The sequence below is a fragment of the Pterocles gutturalis genome, unplaced genomic scaffold, assembly GCF_000699245.1.
Source record: "Pterocles gutturalis isolate BGI_N339 unplaced genomic scaffold, ASM69924v1 scaffold16107, whole genome shotgun sequence".
NCBI lineage: Eukaryota > Metazoa > Chordata > Aves > Pterocliformes > Pteroclidae > Pterocles > Pterocles gutturalis.
The window spans coordinates 12,787-37,697 of NW_010108238.1; the positions used below are offsets into that span (position 1 = coordinate 12,787).

Sequence of the window (24,911 nt, forward strand, 5' to 3'; positions counted from 1 at the left end):
ACTTGGTGGCATTTCAGGAGAAGCTGGTAGAAAATGGGCTTCATCCAGGTGGCTGGGAGAAGAATAAAAGGGTAGTTCGGCTAGCATGCGTCATGAACACACAAAGAGGTTGGAAGGTTGTCCCTTCTGTGACTGAAGTGTCAGTTTTATTCATGCACGTTATTAGCACCCATTACACGCAGTTGTCTCCTGAGAAGTGGCTGGTGTCACGCTTGACTTTTGCATTGGCTGACCTGGTACAGTTGGGGCACCCGGGACTGCCTCGCTACCCAAATTCCCCTACATCTTCTTAATAGTTCCTGTCTTGGTGATTTTCCTTATTAACCTCAGTAACATAAAGGTACATAGGAAATACATTAAGCCCTTTGTAAAACTCAACAGTAAGCACAGTTATTCAGTTAGCAAATGCAGAAGCACTTTCTTACAAATGAGAGAGAAACTATTTTATTATCTGTCTGGTTTGGCTTTACCTTCCAAAGAGGCTTCAATGACACTAAAAATGTCTTCTGACACTAGTAACATAGTATTATTGTGCAAAAGGCAGTTACATAGCACTTAATCTTCTAACTACGCTGTAAAGTTCAGTTCTTTGAAGATGACTCAAATATCAGCTGACCAGCAGTAAACAAAGTTTAACGTGGCACTGCACTGGTCCAAGGCATTTTCCGTATATCCGAATACAAACCAAAGATTTGAGGTTTACTGAAATTCCTTTCAACAGCTGGATTGCTCTATAACATGAAGTTGCCCAGGGTACTTACTAACTTTCCTTGGTTTTCTTCCACCATTCCTTTGAACTTATGTTAGTGAGGCTTGGTAAGACCTGCAAACCGAACCACTGAACACACCACAGAATCGCAGGGGTCGTAACTCTTCCAACATAAGCCTGCAGCCACTACTTTACAGCAGTCAGAGAGCAGGTCTGCTCTGTAACGCGTAGCCTTGCAGCTGGGAAAGGGACCACAGACACTACCATGAACACTGGCTTGTGTGACAGAGAAAAATATTTAATCTAGATGAGTGTGCAGATCTGCTACACAGGGAAAAACGAGACAGGATTTCCTTCATGCCTTCAGAGACTAAGAAAGCATTCAGAGTCCAAATGAGATGCAAGCTCAGGATAATAATTTTCTTATCAAAACTGACTCTAAATTGCAGAGGAATGAGGATCTCAGCAAGCTAAAAGAGAATCTCCGCTGGCACAGATTGCAGTCAATCACAGGTAAAAGGGTTAGTGCCGAGTCTTCTTATTTTACAGGGTTCATGGTGCTTTTAGGCTACCAGAATTTTTGGGTCTGATAATGTTCAGCAAACAAATGAGTTTATGAATTCAACCCACTCTCCCTAAAGAAAACATGAAATTTGCTGATGCCAGAGGAATAAGATGACCTTCCCTCTACCTGCTAATCAACATCATGAAATCTCCATGTAACACAGCTGACACGGTACGAGTCTCGTGTTTCAGAATCTGTTCTTTTCACACCTATGAATCATTCTTCTTTTTCTTTTTTTGAGTGATCTACAGATGATAATCATTCCTATTTACCACTCATTGCTGCATGCTTACAGAATTATTGGCTGAAAAGGATAAAGCCAGCATTTTTGCTTTCAGCTGACCAGTAACTTCAGCTTATCCAGGCTGACACAGGTTTTCAATATCTGGTTTTGCATCTGGGACAGCCTTTTTAGAAAACTGAAGGTTAAATATATGTAGATAATGTTAGTGCAATCTCTGCCGAATCACACTTTATATTTATCAGAATTTATGCACACTGATGAGTATTAATATCTGAAGGCATCAGATGCTGAAAATTAACATTTTGCAATAATCCATTAATATTTCAAATGTTAACATTTTCTGCAGAATTCACCACATATTATTTCCAGGTTTCATTATCATACACAGAATCCATTGCTTAACAGCCTGGGGAGATTAACTTTCCGGATCTCAGGCTAAACTGCCCAAAAAGATATGCAGAAAGTAACAATTTGCCCCAACTATTCTAATCATATTTATTTCCAAGAAAAATCTATAGAAACAGGAAGTTAGGGGGAAAAAAAGTAATCTGCTGTCTTCTGAGTAATCATAATTTGACCTTTTGACTTTTATTAAAAAACCCTATAAAATATGATTTGCTTCTGCAATCAACATTTTCAGTGCAAATCTAACTGTTAAAATATAAATTAATGTAATCAAAACAATGCACTCTGTTTTTCTACAAGCTTTTTCAAGAACTTTTCTATCCCAGCAGCCGAGAACCAAAACATTGGGTGCTTAAAAGCAAACAACCACTAAAAGCAATCGGTAGCAAAACCCAACATTTTTTGTAGCAGCATCTACTATTAAACAACTCGCTACATAAACACTAAGCCCATTAGAGCCACAATGTCAAAGATGCTCTGTAAGCTGAACAGGCGAAACATTTCCACAACGACTGCAAGCCAGCAAAGCGCTCCATAAGATCTCAACAGGGAAATACAATTCAGTCTTAATAGGTTCAGAGCTTATGTAAGCCAAGCTTATGGGATAGTCTATTAAAAAAGCAAGTGAGCAAGTGACATTACTGTAAACACAACCTTGTGGCTTCCTAGAACCTACAGACTAAAGACATTAGAGACTCCACTCAAAGACGCTGTGCTAGCTGTAAGGTTCACATTTTCTGGACCAAAAATGAAGGGAAATAAAATCATTATAACCAGCCCATGTGCCGCCTTCTAGTAAAACATTATCTGCTCTTCTGCGAAAAAAAACCAGAAAGCCTTCATTCCTAATTAGCAATGTAATGCTGTCAATTTTGTACTTAGGATATGAACAAGTTTCTCTTGGTGACAATTTGGTTCATTGAATTAAAGCTATTGAGCAATGTGAGATTTGCCATTTCTGGATTAAAAAAAAATATATATGTATTTGCACATACCCACCAGGAAAGGGAGAAAAAAAACATCTTGAGAACTCACCACCAGGTTTCCTATCACCATGACCAACAAGAAGACGAGAAGGCACAGCGGCTGCCCAGCTACTTCCATGCAGTCCCACATGGTCTCGATCCACTCCCCGCACAAAATTCGGAAGATGATGAGGAACGAGTGAAAGAAATCGTTCATGTGCCACCGCGGCAAATTGCCGGTCGTGCTTATCTTCTTCACATTGTCCATGTAACTTTTCCCAAAAAGCTGCATTCCGACCACGGCAAAAATAAAGACGATGATTGCCAGCACAAGAGTGAGATTACCCAGGGCGCCCACTGAATTCCCAATGATTTTAATGAGCGTATTTAAAGTCGGCCAGGACTTTGCCAATTTGAAGACTCGCAGCTGTGAACAAAACATAAACAACTGTGTCAGTTCACAGAAGCAACAGACATTTCAGCCCATGAATTATTAAAGCAGGTAACACGTGAAAGACGTTAAATGCCACAGTGTGTGCGGTACAAGGTGATTTCAGACATACTTCCTGTTAACCTCACTTCATCTGTTAATAAAATATCAGTTGGACTTCTTGGATGAGAATTAACCTTTCCAGAGCTATACTCAGCCTTGTTAGATAGACATGCTTTTAGAGGCTCATTCCCCCAATATCATGGTGGGGCGAGGACAGAAGGAGGACATCTCAGGTCTTACTATTTTTTTTTACATTGCTTTTCCTCCTCAAATTAAACAGCCTGGCAGGCATCTGGGGGAAGGGGTTTAGGGTTCTATCCCACAAAGAGAGAAGCAATTCCTCCGTGTTTCAGAGCAAGCCTCCGTCAGATGCTATTAGCTCTTAGCTCCCGGGGTGAAAATCACCTCTGTGCTGAGGATCACGCAGTCTATGCACAACCCACATCCCACCTAAGACCTATTTTAAGGATATAAATGGTTCCTAGCCCTTGTGCTGTTTTCAACTGAAGGTTTAATTTCAACTCTATTGAAGAGGGACTGCTTAAAAATTGACAGAAGACTCTCAAGACCTAGCAGCAGAGGTGAAAAATTTGCATTTTTTGAACAGCACAGCTAATTTAGAAAAAAAAGCCTTCTGCTAAATGTAACCATAAGGGCTTATTTTCCTGGGCTTTCCAAGTTACGAAGCCATATCATGGCCAGAATGATTAGCATGGACATCCTGGTACATGAAGTGCAACACAAATGTCAGGCTGGCAAGGAAACTACTTTTCTGTTCCAATATGTTGACAGTCTCTCATTAATAGAATAAAACTATTCCGTGCATAACAAAGGAGCTGAAAGCTAAGGAGTTCCCGTGAAAGACAGATGCTATGTTATGCTGATCAGTTCTAGAAAAAAAAAAAAATTACTCCTTGAATAATTCAAAGGCATTTTCTTTTGACAACATTTAAAAGAATGGTGGCATGTTTATAACATAATTTACGAATAACAACTTCTAAAACGACAAGTTACTGGCTCTTGCGTTTCTTGGGCTATCAATTATCTGCTGACTATGCTAACAGGTGTACAGGTATAGAATGGCAGAATTTTATTACAAATTGGAACTCAAACATTTTAGGTGTGCTACAAGCACCTGGCACAGCTAGAAGGAATCAAATTATGTTCTCGTTTACCCTGATGTAAATCTGGAACAATTCCATTTATCCCGCAGCCTATAATTAGTGTCACATACTGTTCACAAGCTTGAAGCAATTAAAATCTTTATCGGTGGATGCATTTTTAAGAAAAATATGTTGCATTCATGTCAGAGTTTATACGTAATAAGAGGAGTAAGACCAGAATAAGACCATTACCAGTCGAAAGGAGCGTAAAACAGACAGGTTCCCCATGCTGGACAAACCCAGTTCCATCAGGCTTAGAATAACAATTATACTGTCAAAAATATTCCACCCCTGCTGAAAGTAGTAGTAGGGGTCAAGGGCAATTACTTTGAAGATCATTTCTGCTGTAAAAATCCCAGTGAAGACCTGTGGAAAAAAAACATGAAGTCAAAGGAACTTTTTAAGCACATCTCCTTGCTTGCAGCCTTGCCACTGATACAGATGTATGCAGCGGAAAGCCAAAAATATTTTACAAGCAAATACTTTTAGTTTTCATGGCTGATTCTTTATCCCTATTCCAACTTTGTCTAGTCTTTTCACAGGAATATTCGATACTGCTGGAAACTTACATCTGAATTCAAGCTCTGGATTGGAACGTACATTTCCATCTCCTTCCATCATCTGAATAATCCCAGTGGTAAAAAAAAGAAAGTGTAAAAGTGCCTTTTATAAGGGTTAAATCTATTCACTTCAGTGGAGAAACCTGAATGAATGGAGTGGGAGTGTTAAAGGGGTATTTGGGTTGTAGTGTACCTGTTCCATTATCCGTTTTTATTTTGTTATTATTATCAAACCTCCAGTCATTCTGAGGTTATTGCTTGACAGCAAAGGCGATTAGAAGCTCTAATTTGAGTCCTAGCCTTTTTTTTACAAATAGTCACAGCAATTTTCTTTTCACAGCATCCTGGGAACACATTGCTTATTTATGACCCAGTTCAAATGTCATATGGTGGAACTTCTAATTGGAACATTTTTCTTTAAAATAATATATAAATATTACTTACAAGGCAGAGGGAGAGGGGAAGGGAAGGCTGCTGACAGCAAATTCAGTTTTAACACATTCCTGCAAAGTATCTCAGAGAATCAGATCTTGTCCTTTTCACCAGATCTTGGCCTCCTTAATTAACAGTTTAAATGCACAACGCAAGGCTACAGTCCACTTAAAATGACAAAATGTGGGCATCAAGTCCTTCATATACCGTTTTATTTTTATTCCAAGTCCCCGTACAAGCTGCACAGATCTTTATGTTTCTGAAAAATTCTCTATTGTACATGTATAGTGAAGCACATGGTTTTCCATGAAACAATAATAATTAATGCACTGTGTTGGTCAAAAAAGAGGAGGGAATCCAGAGCTCATGTATCAGAAACATACAGCCAAGAAGAAATATTTTTCTTCCAATAAGCTGAATATTTGCAGCGTTATCCCAGCAAAACCGATCAACTCTGAGCAACAAAGATGAGGAACCCATTAAGATGTGGAAGGGAAAAGTTAAGATTATATAATTATGATATTAAGGAATAAAAATAAAGGATCATAGCCTGCATTTTGAGGAAGGCTTGGCTTTACTCTGTAATGCTTCAGGAATGAATTCATTCAAGTGGCCATTTTACACAATTCCTTATATAAAATACTTTCTCTTTCTCATCAGGAAAATAATACCTTGGACTGCAGCAGTTTGGACTGTCATCCCATACCATCTCATACCAAGAAGCCAACACAAAGACCTCAGTGCCTCATACAGCCAACAACCTGTCTCAACTAGCCAGCAATTTCTGAGTCATGGTGGTCAGAGATACCAAACATTCCCATCAGAATGCTCCAATTTCCCTTAGGACAGAGAACAAAACAAAACTGGATGTCTGTGAAATTGTATCCAGGGGACTGCCTTAAAAACCACAATACCACGCTGCGTGCATTATGCAACCCTCTTGCTGAGAAATGACTCAGGAGGATCACTTTCTTTGCCTGAATCATTTTAATCAATAGCCTTCTGAGAAGGAAATGTCACAGTAAGATAGCAAAATGTCTGAGCCTTCCTAAAGGCGTCAGGAACCCTGTACATGTACCAGCTACGAATTTCAAATGGCAGTTGTCAAGTCGCCGATACCTGGTACATGGCAACTGCACTTGTATGAGAGGCTGGATACTCAACCTGTTAAAGGCTGTAAAGAAAATAAGTAATTTAACATCCCAATGGTGCTAAATATGCCACTGTTGATTTGGAAATCTTTGTCTTAAAAAAATTCTTTTATCTATCATTTCAGCTATTTAAGCTCTAATATTGCATAATAGTATCTCAGTTTCTAAAGGAAAATAAAATTTGGGAGAATCTTGCTCCATCTACCTATTTTTTAAGTGGCAGCACTGCACAGGCAGATGAACCATGCAAAGACATACATGTGCTTGGTTGGTCTTCTGATCACATTTGAAAATGCTGATTCCTGTAAGTGATGAACTAAAGGACTCTGAAGGTAGCAGATGCTGCATGGAGCAGACGGACAATCAGAGTAGGAGATCTCCAATGACTGGCAGCAGACGAAGAATTGCTCTCAAAGAAAGCAAATCCATATTCCACTTTCCTTTCTCTCAGAAACATTTATTTTGAGGGAAAAAAATGCCAAAGATCTGCCTTTTTTAATATTTCCCCCTATTTAATGTTAGTATAATCACTCAAAGAGGGTTAGATGAAATGGGAAGACACCAGCCAGACAGCGCGGGGGCAGAGGAGGGGTCTGGCAGTCTGTGGCTTAGGGGATGCCCTGCAGCTGGGACTTCCTTCCCTTCCACAGGGAATTGCAAAAAATGTCAATTTGCATTAGAAATGACTTTGTAAAATCCTCCACAAAAAGGAATTATTTTTCTCTGACCTGCTCTACTCACAACCAATCCAGTTATGCAGGGGGTTAGTGAGGCTGGCGATGGGGAGCTGGGACAGTCTGGCCTCTCACAGACCCAGCCCAGGATCTCAGGGGAAGGGAAGCCCCATGCCATCAGCCTGCTACAAAAAAAACCCACATTAGCAGCCTGTTTTCTTATTTTACACTTTAGCACAAAGAGGAGAAACAGCTCTAGGCAGTGCCAGAAACTCACAGTGAGATTTTTTTTTTTTTTTAATTTTTCAAAATTTGCTTTACAATTCCTCCCCCTGCTCATTGTCTCTATTTCCTTGTTGGCACCCGGCGCATCCCCGCTCAGCCCCGGCAGGTCCGCAGGAGCCCTGTTGGCAGGAGGGATGCCAAGGGCTAAAGTTTCACTGCCTGTGGTCTACAAAGGGAGAAGCTGACACATTTATTATCCCAAGTGCCACCTGTTCTGATGGATAACTGGGTCCACAGGAGTTTTTTTAAGTCATTTTAGAAGGCCACAAATTGTTGAGCAACAACAAGGAAGGCTGGCTGCAAAGTGGAGCTGGATGCAGTCTTGTGAGATGGCTTTCAGAGCCACCCTTATCTACTGCTCTCTGCAGAGGGCAAGAGCACGGATTTGAAGCAAGAGAGACCCAAACAGATTTTTTTTAAGCACTAAAGAGGGAAATTTGCCAGGACACAGCAGCCGAAAAACTGGAGACTGGTCCTACAGCCTAGCAGAAGAACCTCAACCTGCCCAAGAAGGCTCACAGCTAAGAATAAAAAGGACCAGGGTAAAGAAAAAAATCCATATATGATGTACCATGTATGCTAGGACTGATACAAAAAGTCTGATTATTCCTGCTACCCACCTAAACCTGCCAGTGTAGGATGCTCCTGACCAAAGGCAGATGTCACATCTGTAGTGTCTCTGCTTACTCCCACTCTAGTCAATGCTAACTACAGTCACTGGCCTCCAGGACACAGTTCACCTTATCCAAAAGTAAATGTCTTTAAAACATCACAGTAATTGTGTCTTAAAATTGTCCATTACTCTCTATTGACTTTAAAGGGAGACAAAGGCAGCCAGCTAAGACAGACTCCCACGCTGTAAACACATGAAGTTAAGCAAGGTGAATCCCACTTTGAGATACTGTAGCATTCATTTTTGTAGAAATAAAGGGTTTTTTTTCATCTTTACTGTGAGCTCTGCAAGTGCACACATAGCAGCATCCACGTTGCAGGGTATTCCAGACTTACTCGTGGTCCTACAGGATATTTCTGCTTCTACCATTAGATTTTAGGGGTAATTCCACCATGCTATAGCTAGATGGCCTGTGCCTTTTTCAATACAGACTCTTCTAAAATTAAAAGGATTTTAAACATTAAGTTTTAAAGCAGTAAAACACAGTAACTTTTAAATATAAACTCAGAGAAAGATTATTAAAGAAAAAGCTTCCGTTTTGTAGTAAATGCAGGATTTTAGTGGTCCCCTGGGTTAACAAATTGTACTGCATCGCCTCTGGAAAGGTTTTTCTGCTGTCCCTGCAGCTCGGCTGAAAATCTGTCACTGCTTTTCCTTGGAGAAGTGCGGTCTCTGCTTACTTTGCAGCTCTCTCCCCAGCTGCTCCAGCTTGCACGTTAAGAGTTTCCCCTCGAAGCATCAGCCATGGTTAAGAGTTTCCCCTCGAAGCATCAGCCATGCTTTACTCCACGTCCCCTCTGCCCCAGGGCTTGCAGGGGACCCAGCACATGCTGCTGGACATGGCAGGGAGGCACAGCAGGACATATAGCGACATACAGAAAATGTACCATAGTAGTCTTCCCACATACCTGTGATCAAACACCACTGTTTTTCCCTCCAAGATCTTGCCTTTTTTCTTTTTCTGTAGGTTTTTTTTAACTTAAGGGTCACTGCTAGTTACCAAGAACTGCTGCTTTATTCATTGCTTTACCAGAAATCCCGAACAAACCTCATTAACCTTTCTCTTATTCCATTTCCTTAAACAAACTAGGTACCTATCAGTAACAGACCAGAAACATGACTTTAATAGGTACTAATAACATTAGAATGAGTTAGTTCAATAAAAATTGGCCTTTGACCTTCATTCATTTCTCTTCACCCCCAGAGAGAGGTGACTATGTAGGCTCGCTTGACACGCCACAGGCAAAGTGATGCTGACAGCACATCGAAATGGACTCTTCCCAAGCCACAGCCAAAACTTTAAAAAGCAAGAAATAGACTCCTTGGGTAGCTCTTCAAGTTTGCATTGACTTACCAAATTCCCTATGTAAAGCATGTGGTCAAACTCCTTCGTCATCTTGTAATGCTCCAAGGCCATGAAGAGTGTGTTCAGCACAATGCAAAGGGTGATGGTGAGGTCGGTAAATGGGTCCATTACTATGAACTTGACAAATTTCTTGATCAAAAGCCAAAGCGGGCAGCAATCCCAAATGAGAAATTTAACAGCAAAGTGGTTCCAGCAGGGAGGACATTTCTGGTGTGATTCCTCAAGCTCTAAGTCACAAGCAGTAAAGTAACAGTCAATTCACACTGAGTTATATGACACAAGAACACTTAAAATGACTCATAACACAAAGGAAGGCCCCTGAGTTACCCCAAACTTTTTTTTATAATAAAAATAATTCTGCCCTAATAAGTTGGCAAATTACACACTTTGGGGTTTTTGCCAGTTGACCTGCACTTAGCAGGCAGTGACCTATTCTGGAAGTATTAACCTTTTAAAAGTGTCACAAGCAAAAAGGAAGAATCACACTAAACATGTAAAATCTGGTATATTATATATAGGCTCAGATTTTTACTCTGTTTTCCATTTTGGCAACTTCAAATGGATAAGGATATACTATCTTCATTTAACATAGGTTGGAATATATATTCTTCATTCCCAGGTCACATTGAAAAAGTATCTCAATACCTTTTAAAGCAGTTAAGAGATGAAAGAGCTTAAATCCAATATTTAGAGCCGATATAAGCATTAGAGAGCTGGTTATCAATAGGGTTTCTGTTCTTGATGTGCAATCCAAAAAGGCATTAAGCATCTGATTTCTTCTGAAAGGCCCACATACAAAATCAGGGGAGTGTATAAAGTCGGTTCGAAAATGCTACTAAAACTCCAGTGTGCTTTTTAAAGGTGCTTTAAAATATTACCTAAAATACAACTTTCATATGTTCATTTTATCGGAGCACAAAAGAATTGAAATAGCTTCTTAAGTATAATTTGTGTTAAACGGTGGAAAAGAAAAGCCAAAAAAGACAGTTAATGGCTGAATGATAATGATTAGTGGAATTGCTTAATGCTTTCCTTTTCTGATTCCTTTATGGGCATGGAATGCTGTATAACGGGTTTGGTCTATATAATTAGAACCTGCACTGATAACAGGATAACTTCAGCCAGGGCTGTTATTTCAATCAGTTTATAAACAGCCTCCTCTCTCAAGTCAGGATGCATTCTCTGTGCATTTTTCTTTATTGGATAGCAGAACTGTGATATTAGGTGTCTTCTAGCAAGCTTTCAAAATATCAGATGATGTCCCACGTGCACAGGTTTTGTGCAAACCTCTACACTGCTCTGAGATCTTTGGGAAACCAAATTGCTCCCAAGAATTAACTATGTCTTTCCAGCCTCCAAACAGAAGGTTGACGGTTAAGTGCCTAAGATGATGTGAAAACCATCCATACCCCAAACAATTTCAATTCAAAATCACAATTTTGCTTTTTTTTTTTTTTTGGAAACCCACCTCTGAAAGTAATATTTTAGGGCAGTCACTTCCTGAAGGATCTAATTTTCCAGGTGAATCCAGAACAGATCTATCTATATCCTCATAATCACTTCTAACAAACCACACTTATTCCACTTATTACTTTGGGGACCTTCATGACAGACACACATCAGACGACTGACTATTTTTCCTGGGGCTCCACACTCAACACAAGCCCCTTTAAGTCCTGTTTGCTGCAGGGTAGTTTCATCCCTCTCAGCCTCAGCTATGTTATTTCTCTGTCCTTTTGACAGATTTTATGTTCCTGGACTTTCTGGGTGAGCTGGTTCTGCCTCTTGATCCAGCTGAAGACCAATCCTTTGTACAGTCAAACCAAACTGCAGGACCACAGCGAGGGAAGGAGGAAGGTGTGACTGTCCTCTTTTGGCAGTGATGTGGCTTTAAAACAATTAAGAAACCACATCCTTTCCCACCACAGGTGATCTCTGGAAATCACAACAGATTTAACAGGTTTTGAAAAATATCTGAAAAAGGAATAGCAAAATTGGTCTTTTTTTTTCCTGCTAATTTATATTGTTTTAAAAAAAATGGTCAGAAAAAACCACAGAGTTCATGTTGGAGGTGTTTTTCCTCTTATTTTTAAATGAAAAATACCTAGGTCCTTCCTTGGCTGCAAGGCTTTGCTATGCCTGGGAAAAACAGGCAGATGATGATGACCTGAGAGCAGAAACCAGGTAACTACAGGGGAAGGGATTTCTAGCTGTTTCACACAGTTTGGCACAAATCACACAGCTATTATTATAGTTAAAGCCTTTGATATATTTTTTTTTCTGATTTGATATTCCTCTTGTTGACAAGTATTCGATTTCAACGACTAATCAAAGTCTGGGAGTTAGGAAACCTTTGATATGGAATGAAAGAGTTTTCTTCCATATGAAGCTAAAAATGTACATCCTCTGAGTTACCCTAGACTTGATGGTCTCTCTGTCTGCGGTAAAAAGTAATAGAAAGTATCATTAAATAAATAAGAAGGCCAGCTCAGGCCTTTTAGGCATTCTTAACACATTAGAAAGACGTGAACCAGTTCCAAAGCTAATTGTTAAAAACCACATAGAAAACAAATAAAACCTTTGCAGACTACACTGAACACTGGAATACATCGGAGTGATTATTTACTTATTAAGAACACAACTCTTTATTTATTTAAACATATATATATGTCTTGTCTGGCCCCAATACTGCTGAATATAACCACAGGGGACGGTAAAGAGCTGAGGAAGAGGAAGGGCTTTGAGGTTCTGTGCTGGGCTGTCTCCAAAGAGCTAGGTCCAGTCCCCTTCTGCAAGGCATCTCCCAGATAAGTCCTTCCATCTTACCTTGCCTTCCCATTCATCAGTAACACAGAGAATAAGGCTGCAGGAAAATCCAAAAATTCCCTTTCTCCACACTGCCTTCTTGACATTTTTCTATACTCTTAGTTGCTACCTCCTATTTTGTCTCAATTTACAATGTAGGAGACACGAGGAACTGTAAGAAGCCCTTTCATGCTGTATGGAAAGAGCCCAGAAACGCGATGTCTTGCTATGAGTTGTTGTCTTGCTATCAATACATTTGTGAAAGGGAAATGGAAAATTTCCCGTGTATGGAAATACAAGGAAGGGAAATCCTCCTGCACCTAAGGAGAAGCCTAATGAGCAATGGCAAAAATTGGCTGAGAAATATTTGCATGGACAAATGGGTCCCTTGGCCATCCTTAAATTTCACAGTAGGATTCAAACTGTTGTGTCCCACTAGCTGCTCTTCAAGGAGGAGACTTTCCTCCCTGACAGCTTGGAAGTTCTGCATGTAGCTGGTGACTGCACGTGCCAGGCTTCGCATCAGCTCCAAACTGATGGGATATAAATGTATGCACAGTCACCCAAACAGTCTGGTGCTCCACTAGCCTGCATCTTGGTTAACCCTGTGTATATTAAATGCCATGGAGGCACAAAGTGTTACCAGATGTGACTCTCTGATTATACGGCCAGAATTTTGTCAGAATTTTAATAAGTGCATGAGCAAGATAGTGATGATATTGCCTCCTGTTACAGCTTCACCTACATTGTAGGGGTTGCAATATCTATAATGCTTTCTTGCAAAACAACACGAGTTCAACGTTAGGATCTTTTGTGTTTTTTCTTCCTGACAGCCAACAAGCACACGGGTTTGAGTTGGGGAACTAAAGGTGTGTCCTACCTTCCAGGGCACTGGTGATGATGCTGACGGCGCTCACTGCTCTCTGCCTCTGAAAGGGTTCGTCTGAGTGGTCCACTGACGGGCGGTGGGGCATTAAAAGCTGCTTCTTGCTTGCCTCATCCGAGGGAGAGGTCTGTTTAAATGAACACATTGGATTAACAGAATGAAAGCCAGGCAGATATGGGGTAGCATTTTCAAAACGGCCTAAGCGATGTTGTTCCCATCTGAGAAGTCCAAAGCTCACTGATTTCCCAATTAGACACATGCTGATGGGGTACTGCTTTTGAAAATGGCACTTTGAGCAATTTGGGAAACTTTGCCCTGCCCTTTACCTTAATGTAAACGGGTGAAAGATGCAGGTGAAAATAAAGGGATGCTTCTGATTCCGGAGAAACAGCAGTGCCGCTTTACCACGCTCTTTGCTTATGAAAGAAGCCCTGCTTAATTACACTAATTATTCCATTATTTCTGAAATGTGTTAACTGTTTAATTATACTGCTAGAGGAAGAAAAGGGGCGTGGGTAACAGCTCCATTACAGGCCTCTGATATCATACCAAGCAAACTGACTCCTCAACACATGTTTTTCCTTGTTCTGAAACACTGCCAAATCTCAGGAACATATTGTCATTCTGGTGATCTTTGGTGTCACAGATTCTGAAGCTCCATAATACGGGGAGAATATCGGCTTCTTTTTTCTCAGGAAAAATAAAAAAAATAACCCAAACTATCTAGTTCTCATGTTTCTCAAACAAAAGCTTAAAAAAAAAAAAAAAAAGAAAAAAAAAGGCAACCTCAAAAAACCAAAGAAGTCAAATACCAGAAAAACAGGACTCCCAAATTGTCTTTATTTAATGTTTCATTTATAAATTAGTTTTATACTTTTTGAAGGCTTGGGTTTCTGAAGTCAGCCAGAAACAGAGTATAGCTGCAGACACATGCTGTATTAAATACTTTATATTGTCAGCTCACAGGAACAAGATGTTAAGGCTTTTATTATTTCATCCCACTTCACAGAGAGGCAAATCCCATTTGCTTTACTCCTCCAGCTCTCCCACAGGCAGAAGGAAAGGTGCTGGTGGAGATGTAAGGATCTGGAAAAGCCAAGTTCAATGCCATTCTCTGTCACAGACCTCTTGGTCAGGACACTAAGTTTCCCAAAATAAATGTTTTAACAGCCCCTATCCTGCTCCTCCAAGCACACAGGCTGTGAGGTCCGAGACACTATTAAGCAAGAGAGAAGCACTGCAGAGAGATGGGTCCTGATGGCTCTTGTGATATAGCTCAAGAAAATGTGAAAGGAAAAGAAATCCCTTTGAAGATGATAACCCCTGGTTTATACAGATATCAGAGTAGCTGCTTTTGCTTCCTCATAGTCAAATGAGCTACAGGAACTGGATTCAGTCTTCTGGATCTCCTCTCATCACTTGGGTGTGAAATGGCCCTACCCACCCCAAGCAGCACCCAGGATGCCAGACAAGACAAACCCTGGGCAGCAGCTCCACAGCTCTGTTGTCTGTGCCTGGGACACGCACCCAGAGGGACTCAGAATCCCCCCTTTACGCTATTTCTCTACCAAATCTGCTCTTCAAGAAAGGCAATTCTGTGAGAACATCAGGAGAAAAGCACCAAAGCTCTGTGACCCGTATTTCTGGAGTGTGACTTCTTCAGGGCAGGGGACATCCCCTTGTCAGGTGGTGTCAAACGACAAAGCCACTTGGCCACTGGTTGACACTGAAATACTAGCCAGCAAACTGGTCCCAGGTCACTTCAAAGTACTGCAGGTAAAAATAACAATCACTCCAAGACCAAAGAGTAAGGACTTTTAAAGCAAGGACTTAAAACTTTAGCTAAGAAAAGGAAAGCAGTAGTGCTTCAACATGTCTTTATTTTCCTAAAATGTTTTCTTTTGTTAAAACAATTATCTCATTGTCCACTGAGCAGTCATCTCAAAAGGAAAGCAGTAATGCTTCAACATGCCTTTTTTTTTCCTAAAATGTTTTCTTTTGTTAAAACAATTATCTCATTGTCCACTGAGCAGTCATCTCAAAAGGAGAGGTGTAATCAGAACCTATTCAAAGAGGCTTCTCCTTGTGTACAACATAACAAGAAATCGCTCTGTCCTTGGCTTAGGAGCTGGGGGAAAGTATTTCAGATGCATTAGTTTGCTTCATTCCCTTCACCTCAAAAACATCCAGTAACAAGAAATCACTCTGTCCTTGGCTTAGGAGCTGGGGGAAGGTATTTCAGATGCATTAGTTCGCTTCATTCCCTTCACCTCAAAAACATCCAATAAAAAACCCAAAGAAACAACAAATGTTTTATTAATGAAGAAGGCATCTACAAAATTGCATAATCATTCGGACCAGTTTGGAGTACATAACAAATACATGGGACTGAAAAAAAACAACTAGCAAAAGAGAAGAAAAAAAAAAAAAAACATGAGGGACACAAACTTCTGAGTAAATTAAAAATGCAAAGAAAAAGGGAAAAAAAAAGCCAAATAAAAAAACAACTCTTCCAGTTCCCTCTGTCTGTAGAATGAACCATAATAAAACCTCAAATTCCAAATTGCTCTGGATCATCTAACTCTTTACACTGTACCATCTTCCCATCCCATTTGATGCAAAGCTTAGGACATACCAGCTGCATGTCTTTATACAACCCCACCCCCTGAAGTCCCAGTTTTCTGACTGTCAAGAAAGATACTACATTCCTATTAATGTAAGCAGAAGCACTTTTGCAGAAGTCATGGGTTAGTGGCCTTGATCTGAAAGCCACCTTTTATACTCTTTACACTGTACCATCTTCCCATCCCATTTGATGCAAAGCTTAGGACATACCAGCTGCATGTCTTTATACAACCCCACCCCCTGAAGTCCCAGTTTTCTGACTGTCAAGAAAGATACTACATTCCTATTAATGTAAGCAGAAGCACTTTTGCAGAAGTCATGGGTTAGTGGCCTTGATCTGAAAGCCACCTTTTATTCACAGGTGCCATGCAAGCAGGAGCACTTTTGCAGAAGTTATGGGTTGGTGGCCTTGATCTGAAAGCCACCTTTTATTCACAGGTGCAAAGAGAATTCACTGCAGAGGTAAAAAGTCAAAGGAAAAAAACATTCAGAGATTCATTCTTCCTATTTTTTTCATCCAGCTAAACCAGGGTAAATGAAAAAAGAATTCACTGCAGAGGTAAAAAGTTGAAGGAAAAAATATTCAGAGATTCATTCTTCCTATTTCTTCATCCAGCTAAACCAGGGTAAATGAAAAGTCCAAGTTAAACAGGTTTGGCATATCCTTCATTAAAAAAAAACCCCAAAAAATAGCAGGGAACTGACTAGGTTTGATGTGATATTCCCAACCCACCCAAAAAAATAGCAGGGAACTGACTTTTTCCCTAGGTTTGATGTGATATTCCCAACCCACCAAGCTTTTTATGTCACTCTATTTTTCTTTCCAGCCCAGCATCCTCAATCCCACCACCTGTGTCACCAGAAGCAGTCCCCAAGACTTCAGGAGTCCTGCTGGAGGCAAGGGGACTGTTTGCAGTGTGCCATCCTCTGTGTGCAAAGGGATATTTCTGAAGGAGACACGTGCATGGTTCCTTTCCGCCTTCATTTCTGAAGGGGTGAGCTGGAGCAATTTGCTTCTGGCCTTCATTCAGAGCAAATGCTCCCATGTGTGATAGCAGTAAATCTATCCCATAGTCAACTTGCCATTTATTATAAAGTATGTTTCCAAGAAAGAAAGTTTCCATCCAGGTGAATTGCTTAAAATTACTGAAGTTAGTTAGGGAAGTTTATGAGCTTTTGTTCTTTGTAAAGAATAGATATGTTAGGGGTTTTTTATTATTTATTTTAGAACAGAGATAGCTAATAGTCACGCAAGGAACTGGCATGTTTTGCACGCTGAGATACAGAGCAGTTCCAGGAACTGGACAAACAAGGCGGCACAAAAGCTATTATTACAGAGAGAATATACACAGGCGCAGTTCATCGTACTTATATTTCTGTGGAAATTAAGCAAAAATAACAACAGTCCCTACAATTATGCAAGGAGTAACCTCAAGAATCCAGATGAGAAATCACAATGGAGTTAAACAGAGGCACCTCCAGGAGGATGAGATTATTTGTGCTGCTCCCTGACTGACTGGAAATGTTTCTCTTTTGGATTAGCTAAATTCTATAGGGACAAATATACTGTTCAGCAATTTACATATAAATGAAGATACATAACACTGCAGAATTACTTTCTTCTGAGTGCCTACAGTTCTGAGCTATGTCAAAACTGTTATGTGAAGATGGGCTTATACATGGCAGCATTTTGAAGACCACATTTGGGAATTGGGACAGGTTTAATTTTCCTTGTACAGTAAAAACCTTTTCAAGCATAAAAAGAGGTGGAGAGGCCACACCATGAACAATGGAGCCAGTAAAGCACTAGCACAAATATTTAATGAGATTGAAGGTGACCATAATAACACACAGTATTAAAAAGAAGTGATTTCATTTTGTGGATGCTTGATTTTTTAAAGAGATACACTGGAAGTTGGAGCAGCTTGCATTGTTTGCGTCAAATCTGAACGATTTACACTTAGGATGTGCTAAACCAAAGTTTGAAATGAGCAGAAACTAGAGACGTGGTGACAAATCTCTGTGCGATCAATGGTGGGGGTTAGCCAGCTTTCATCCATATAACGTACTGGTGGTGATTTTTGGATGACTTATTTTGTTGACCTTTTTTCTGAACGTGGAAACTGCTAACACTTTCCCTTTTCACCAGTCCTGTGGCAAAGGGAAAAAAAAAAAAAAGAAATTTTACCTCAGGGTAGTTTTAGGATCAACAAGAAAACCTCAAACCAATGTGCTCAGCAAAACAGTCTTATGTTAATGGCAACAAAAGCCAAGGTCTTTTTTCATATAAAAAAGAAAAAAAAAACTTTTTAAAGACAAGCTTCTAAATCCTTAGTTCAGCACCTCAACAAGCAGCCTGGCCTTTCTTAAGGGCTCATTCCCCACTAGTTTTGACTCCTGACAAGCTAGCAGTACTCGGCATTTCTAGTTTCCTAAAAGAAAACACATATGTGTGACCAAAAGGAAATTCAGGAAAGGCTGCATGTGCAAGAGGGAGGTCCTGGGTAGCTCCAGCATCAGCATCATTGCCTATCCCGAAGCCACATCATGGGGGTCCTGCTCTGCTCTGGGCTGATGGGAAGCTCTGGTGAGCAGGTGCGCCAGGGGGGGCAAAAGAGTGGGGGCCACCAGCTGCCCACTTGTGAACAACCACCTCCTCAGCCCTGTATCCATTTCTCTGCCACTTCTAATCTCCAAAATAATTGATAAGTCAGGCTAAAGTAAAAACCTTGAGATTTCCCTGCACAGCTACAGAAAGGGCTCCAACTGGCTTTAGGAGGCAAGAAGGGATTCTGTCACGTGTATTTCTTAACCCTCAAGAAATTCTTGACAAACACAGGTGACATCTTACTCATCCTCATCAGATCCCATGGATACATTGAGCTCCAGATAACAGCTCATTAACTTATTGCAATTCTGTTCAAACAGATCAATACCTTGTGAACTAAGAACTTGTCAACTAAGAAACATCAAGACACAACAGAGCAATACATAGCTACAAATAAATACTACAGGAACACGCAAAAACTTTAAGTCATAGTGTTCCCTGAAGTTACTTACATAATGTATAGGTTTTCTCTAAAAAAGGCAAAAGTCCAAACTCCCAGCCCAGCAATCAGCAGGAGCATTTAAACGTATCATTTTTCAAACCTCTCCGTCTCAGGTCAAGCAAAAAAAAATAGGACTTTAAGCATAGTCACCAGGTCCCGCTTGTGTCTTATCTACACTGGGGTAAGTTTGAAGAAATAAGCAGCTGCACCCCTTGAAGAAAGCTGGTAGGAGAACAGGACCAGCCCTGATTCAGTTCTTTGCAGGATACACTGGAGATTTGCAGGAGAGTGCCTAGGTCATAGGTCTGGAGCACCTCCCCTGTGAGGACAGGCTGAGAGGGTTGGGGTTGTTCAGCCTGGAGAAGGCTGCAGGGAGAACTTTTAGCAGCCTTCCAGTACCAAAAGGGGGCTACAGGAGAGATGGGGAGGCACTCTTTGTCAGGGAGTGTAGTGATAGGACAAGGGGTAATGGGTATAAGCTGAAAGAGGGCAGATTTAGACTAGACACTGGAGGGGTTCAAGGCCAGGCTGGATGAGGCTTTGAGCAACCTGGGCTAGTGGGAGGTGTCCCTGCCCATGGCAGGGGGTTGGAACTGGATGATCTTTAAGGTCCTTTCCAACCCAAACCATTCTATGATTCTATGATTTACCATGGGTTTCTTGGGACAAGCTCCCTGCACCCTTTGGACTTGAACTTGGACTTGAACATCTGTTGCTCTTCACATCCAGGTGAAGACTGCCTGACCCAGGGCCATCTTTGTGGAGATGGTACTTGTTAGGCTCATCTGCCTCGCTCACAGACAGACCTAGACACACGTGACTTCAAAACCTAATGCTGGAAAAAGTGTTTAGCCAGCTCCATCAACTCAGATGCTGTGTTTCCATGAGTGAAGTCACACTTAGATCTCAGGAAGCTGCAAGTCAGGGCTTAACGCATGTTACAGTTGACGCCTTTCTGTGGACTGGTCCTTTGTTTCTTGTTCAGGGAAGATACAACACATAGCGCAAGTGGGTCCTTTTTCACCATGGGCTTACGCTTGCACAAAATAAATAACAGCAGCTGGGTCAGTGGGGTTAATTAGGTAACTTCAGCTTCACCCTGCAACATCTTTCTTTTGCTTCCCCCAAACATATCAAGAGACTACAAAAAGAAGCCAGAGCTGCTAGCCCAATGTCAATTTTTAACAAGAAAAAGGCAAAACTAATCAAACACAAAGCCCAGAATCATGTTGATTTATCTCTGAGCACACTGAGGTGTTGGATTTGCTATTTCCTTCTGCCTGTGCTCCACAGCTGAGGCTACACATTTGTGCCCAGCACTTATGGTTCCTGTAGTGAATATATCTGTACAGCAATGGGCTTCTTGCCAATTAGCTTTTAACTCCAGCTCACATTTTTCTGGATAGATTAGATACCAAACCTGTTTTGCAGAAGACACACCATCCTTCACAGCGCATCCCTGAATGAGCATCTGTTACTGTAGTGCCTGGGTGTTATTTCCTAGATGACCAGGGAACTGTCGAGTGAGTTCACCCACCCGGGCAATTAAATTTTCAACATTCATTTTTTTAAAAGGCAGGAAGCTGGCAAACAAAAAGAAATGCCAGCAGAGCTCACAGCCTCCCCACCACCTCAGGGCCCAATCCTGTAAAATACAGGTATTTCCTGTGAAAAGCTGAGTGCTCTCATGCTTTGATAAGCTTTTTCTGACAGCTGGGAGAACCTCAGCAACCTCCAGAGACATTTTCCTTGCAGAGAAGAGGTGGACATCCACTACTCATCTATCAAGGCCTTTCTATTTGGTTCAGAATTTTGTTTTTAAACAGAAGCGCAAACTTTCTCCATACTTCCTTTAATGCACAGCTTTTTCTTTTGCACCAAACTAAGCCTAGTAAAACTCCACTATTTACAAAGAGTGTTTCTATTGCTCAGCTGTCTAGAGACTGTTCTCAGGACTTGTCTTCCTTGTCTGCAGAGATTAAAAATGGGAGTACCAAAGTCCTAAATGAACAGAGGTGTGAACATCTGAAAAAGCAGCAACAGCCTCAAAACTGTCAACAAAACAGATAATTCTCACACCAACCAGCTTCCCACGCACAGCACGGCCCCTCCTTTCATGTACAGTGTGACAGTCTATTTGCAGGACGACAGGGAATGCCCAGATAGGTGTGGAAAAAAATTCCATCCAAAGCTTGAAAAGGAAGAAGCTGTCTGGCTCTAAAGAAGGAAAGCTGCTTCTCAATTTACTGATAATCTGACACCATGGCTGGGATCCATCTCACTCGCCTTTCTCTTCAGGAAATAACTTGCCTAATGCGTGTTAAAATCACATTTGCTTATTTCCCCACCAATGCAACCCATTTCGGGCACCTTGTTACTCTGAGTAGGCTTCATCTCACCTGACTTAAGACGTGCAATATAGAGTTATTCACCCTGGGCTCCCCTTGTAGTCAAAGTGAACAGAAAGAGGCACTTTTGGGGAGAGAGATTGTTCTGAAACATTTTCAGTCTCTAAGATGGAATAAATCCTGCCCACACTGACCATAGAGACTAGACATCTGTTGCTTTAAAGACTGTTGAGAGTGATGAGCTCCGATGTAGATTACCTACATTAAAAGTTATAAATTCCCACCATATCAAACTGGTAACCTGTCCAAATTGCCCTGCCTGTGTAGCAGCTATTTCCAAGACACCATCTCATGGTTTTCCAAGTGAATTCATGCTTGGGTCCTAATGGTGTAAGTCTTAATAGTTTTATTTACAGCCTTATTACATATTTTGCAGCAGCGGCGCTTTGCAACAAAGATCCTGGCAATCTGCAAAAGGCTTGAAGTCTGTTGATCATCTGCTCATCTTGCCTGGGTATTATTTGAACTGGATGCTAAACCCTTCTGGGAACTATCTTTGGATGGCAAGAGCAGCTCTCCAGAAGTAGCTATACAGAAGACCAGAGGTTAGATGCAAACCGATAGCAACAAGTGGGAGAAAACACAGTCTCAAGATGGTAAGACTGACACCGAACCATTATAAAACCATAATTTTCTAGCCACTGGACAATGTCAGATATTCAAATACTAAAAGAAACCAACTTTAAAAATGTCCCTACAAGAAAAGAAAAATTCATATCAAACCCAAGATTGAAGTATTTGCCTCTAGCCAGCTCTGAAGAGTAGGTCCCACCAGAAGTCATGAACCTCTCTTATGTGGCACTAGACACACGTTGCTGTGTGAGTTGTCCTGTTGTCTTCCCACCTTGCCCAGGATGGTGGGTCTGGGCTTCTCACTATAGACTGCATATCACGTAAATAAATTACAGCAAACTCCAACAACATTTAGAAGGAAACAAGAGCGCGAATCACATACAAAAGTTATAAAGTACTCACCAGGTCGCCTGTCCCAGGTTTTTCCATAATAACTGGGGGGAGCAGTAACCCTGCAGGAGAAGTAGGGTCTGGGTTGAGTGCCCCGGTGCCTCCTCCTATCAGGGAAACCACACCATTGCAATCCACTGAGCTGTTCCTTTTGCCCGTCTGGGTGTAGTTGGGAGTAGTAGGGTGAGAACTATGGCTCACTTGACTTTGCACGCTCGGACGCCTCCCAGATCTTGGAATTAAGATAGAGCCCCGGTGGCTTTCATTTTCCCCAGCAGTGCTGATCTCATCATCGGCAAAATCTGTTTCGGAGCCAGTGTCTCTGCCACGGAGTCGGAAACTGAATATGCTTCCGTGGCTGGTTCTGCGCTTCACCAAGTTTGCACTGGGACCATAACTAATGCCAAGGAGAGTCTAGAAACCCCCAGAAAGGAAAAAGGGGAAAGAGAAACAACATTTTGCAACATGTTTTCAGGAGCGAGGAAGGTCTGGGGAGAGCAGTAAGTTCCATTTTAAATCAAGTGCTTCAGAGAAAGACTTAATTACACGTATTCAACCCTCGCAAAGCTAAGAGGTTGAACAGTCATTCCTAACCATTAAGTATTTGTCTAATACTTGACTGTTAAAGATGTACTGAAATAGGAAGGGTCAAGGTGGCATTCACCTCGTAGCGTGATACTTCCTTTACTTCTACCCCCGCCCCATCTGGTAAGTGCCAAAGGACCCAGGAAGGCAGCACAAGGAGTGTAAGACAGGAGCAGGGAAGGGGATCCAGCTCCAGTTTACTGTGTTACCACACATCCTCATAACAGCTAGGGAAGGAACGTTGCGGTGGGAGAAGAAGAGATAAAGAAATAGGGCAGGAAATGAACTGCGGGGAAAATGAGAAGAAGAGGGAAGAAGAAGAAGCAGAATACGACGGAAGAAGGTGATAAAGGAAAAAAAAAAAAAAGAGAAGAGCAAGAAGAGGGATATGGTTTATTAGTTTGTAAAATGGTTATCCCAGTGCACATGGCTGCTTTAACGGGTAGGTAACCTCAGAACACAGCAGTCACCCTCACACTCAACTATCAGCCTTGGCGATCCACTCTGATTTCAGCTAGTGAGAGTGCAACTTTAACAGAGCATCAGCAAGACGTAACCAAGGACTAAACACACCTAAACCCTGGCAGAGTAAAAAGGATGTTCAGAAAATGCATAAAGAAGTCAAGTCTATCCCCTTCCCTGGTGTGTGAAGAGGAAATTATCAGAGTAAGAGAATTTAGGCAGAACACGCTTTTGGTTTTATGGCCTGTACACTGACTTTTTAGCTTCTTCAGAACATTCTCATGAGCCAACTATATACGAAGAGAGGTCAGATCTCCACAGCATCCACAAACCAGACAAACCAAATGAAGCCCGATTTCATCTCACACTGTAGCTCACACCACTGAGTTAGGTAATGATGCTATTTTGTGACACTGGTACAAGGAAGAGGGAAAAAAAAACAAACAGGCCCCTTCTAACTAAAAACAACCCATTTGGATTGCTACCAAATTTTAACTGGTCAAAAATCCATGCCTGGGTTTCCATGGCACAGTCATTGAGACTGATTTCTGATGGCAACACACTTCCAGCTGCTCAGATTGCATCTGAATGATGACTCAGCCTTACTCCCTCCAACCATGCCAGGCACAGCCTCGCAGAGAAGATTTACTATAACCTTTGAAATGTGTCTCCCATGTTTCTCATGCATATGACATCCAGGGGCAAAAAGTGAAAACAAGATATATTAATCTCAGAAACAAACTGGCAATGCACAGCTCCAATCCATGATCATTCTGGTACGTGTTGTCTTGAAACCCATCCAGAATGAAGCTAAAGAGCAATTCTAGTTTTAACAAAGGTGTAAATTTGTAATGCGACCCACTCAACCAATGAGACTATTAGCCTATTAGATTAAAAAATGCATGTCATTTGCAGAAATCCAGCTCTGTGTAAATTTTGCGAGCTGGGGAGTCATTAATCAGTCACATTTACTTACATCACTTACATGTTTTCTATGAGCTTTATATGGCTGCCAAATACCCCTAAATTCACTGACAACGAAATACAAAAAGACTTAGCCCATTACATGGCTACTCAAAAAACCAAAACAAATGGATTTAAACTTTGCCCTCAGTTAAGCAAAACCAAATTATCTGAAGCTATTTACAATCATTTGATACATACAGCATGTGCAAATTCATATTCATGCATGTCAGTAACATTTATATAAAACCCTATTTAACAGTCTCACCCTGTTTTTTTTTTCTTGCAATAGAAAGTAGAAACAAGTGCCACAAAGTTTTGACTTGAAGGCAAGTAGCAAAGGAATATAAAAATGTTAATAACGTCTTTGTATAGCATTTAAAAAGCCCTCAGAGACAAGTTTCCTCCTTTTCTCCTCCTATCTTTTCTTTTTAAGCTTTGCAGGTTTATTCTAAGAATTTTTTATCTCTAGTAGGGAA

General features: G+C 41.0%; 1 protein-coding gene across 1 annotated transcript in view; it reads right to left on the bottom strand.

The window, feature by feature from the left end:
* Positions 1-2,958: 2,958 nt before the first annotated feature.
* Positions 2,959-24,911, bottom strand: part of SCN5A (sodium channel, voltage-gated, type V, alpha subunit) — a gene marked incomplete at its 3' end in the record, with an annotated part of 80,980 nt that continues 59,027 nt past the window's right edge. The window contains exons 11-15 of the mRNA XM_010072568.1: positions 22,435-22,836; positions 13,371-13,503; positions 9,674-9,912; positions 4,737-4,910; positions 2,959-3,315 (exon numbers count right to left, since the gene is read on the bottom strand). Coding sequence (XP_010070870.1) covers positions 2,959-3,315; positions 4,737-4,910; positions 9,674-9,912; positions 13,371-13,503; positions 22,435-22,836 — 1,305 coding nt within the window. The remainder of the gene's footprint in view (positions 3,316-4,736; positions 4,911-9,673; positions 9,913-13,370; positions 13,504-22,434; positions 22,837-24,911) is intronic.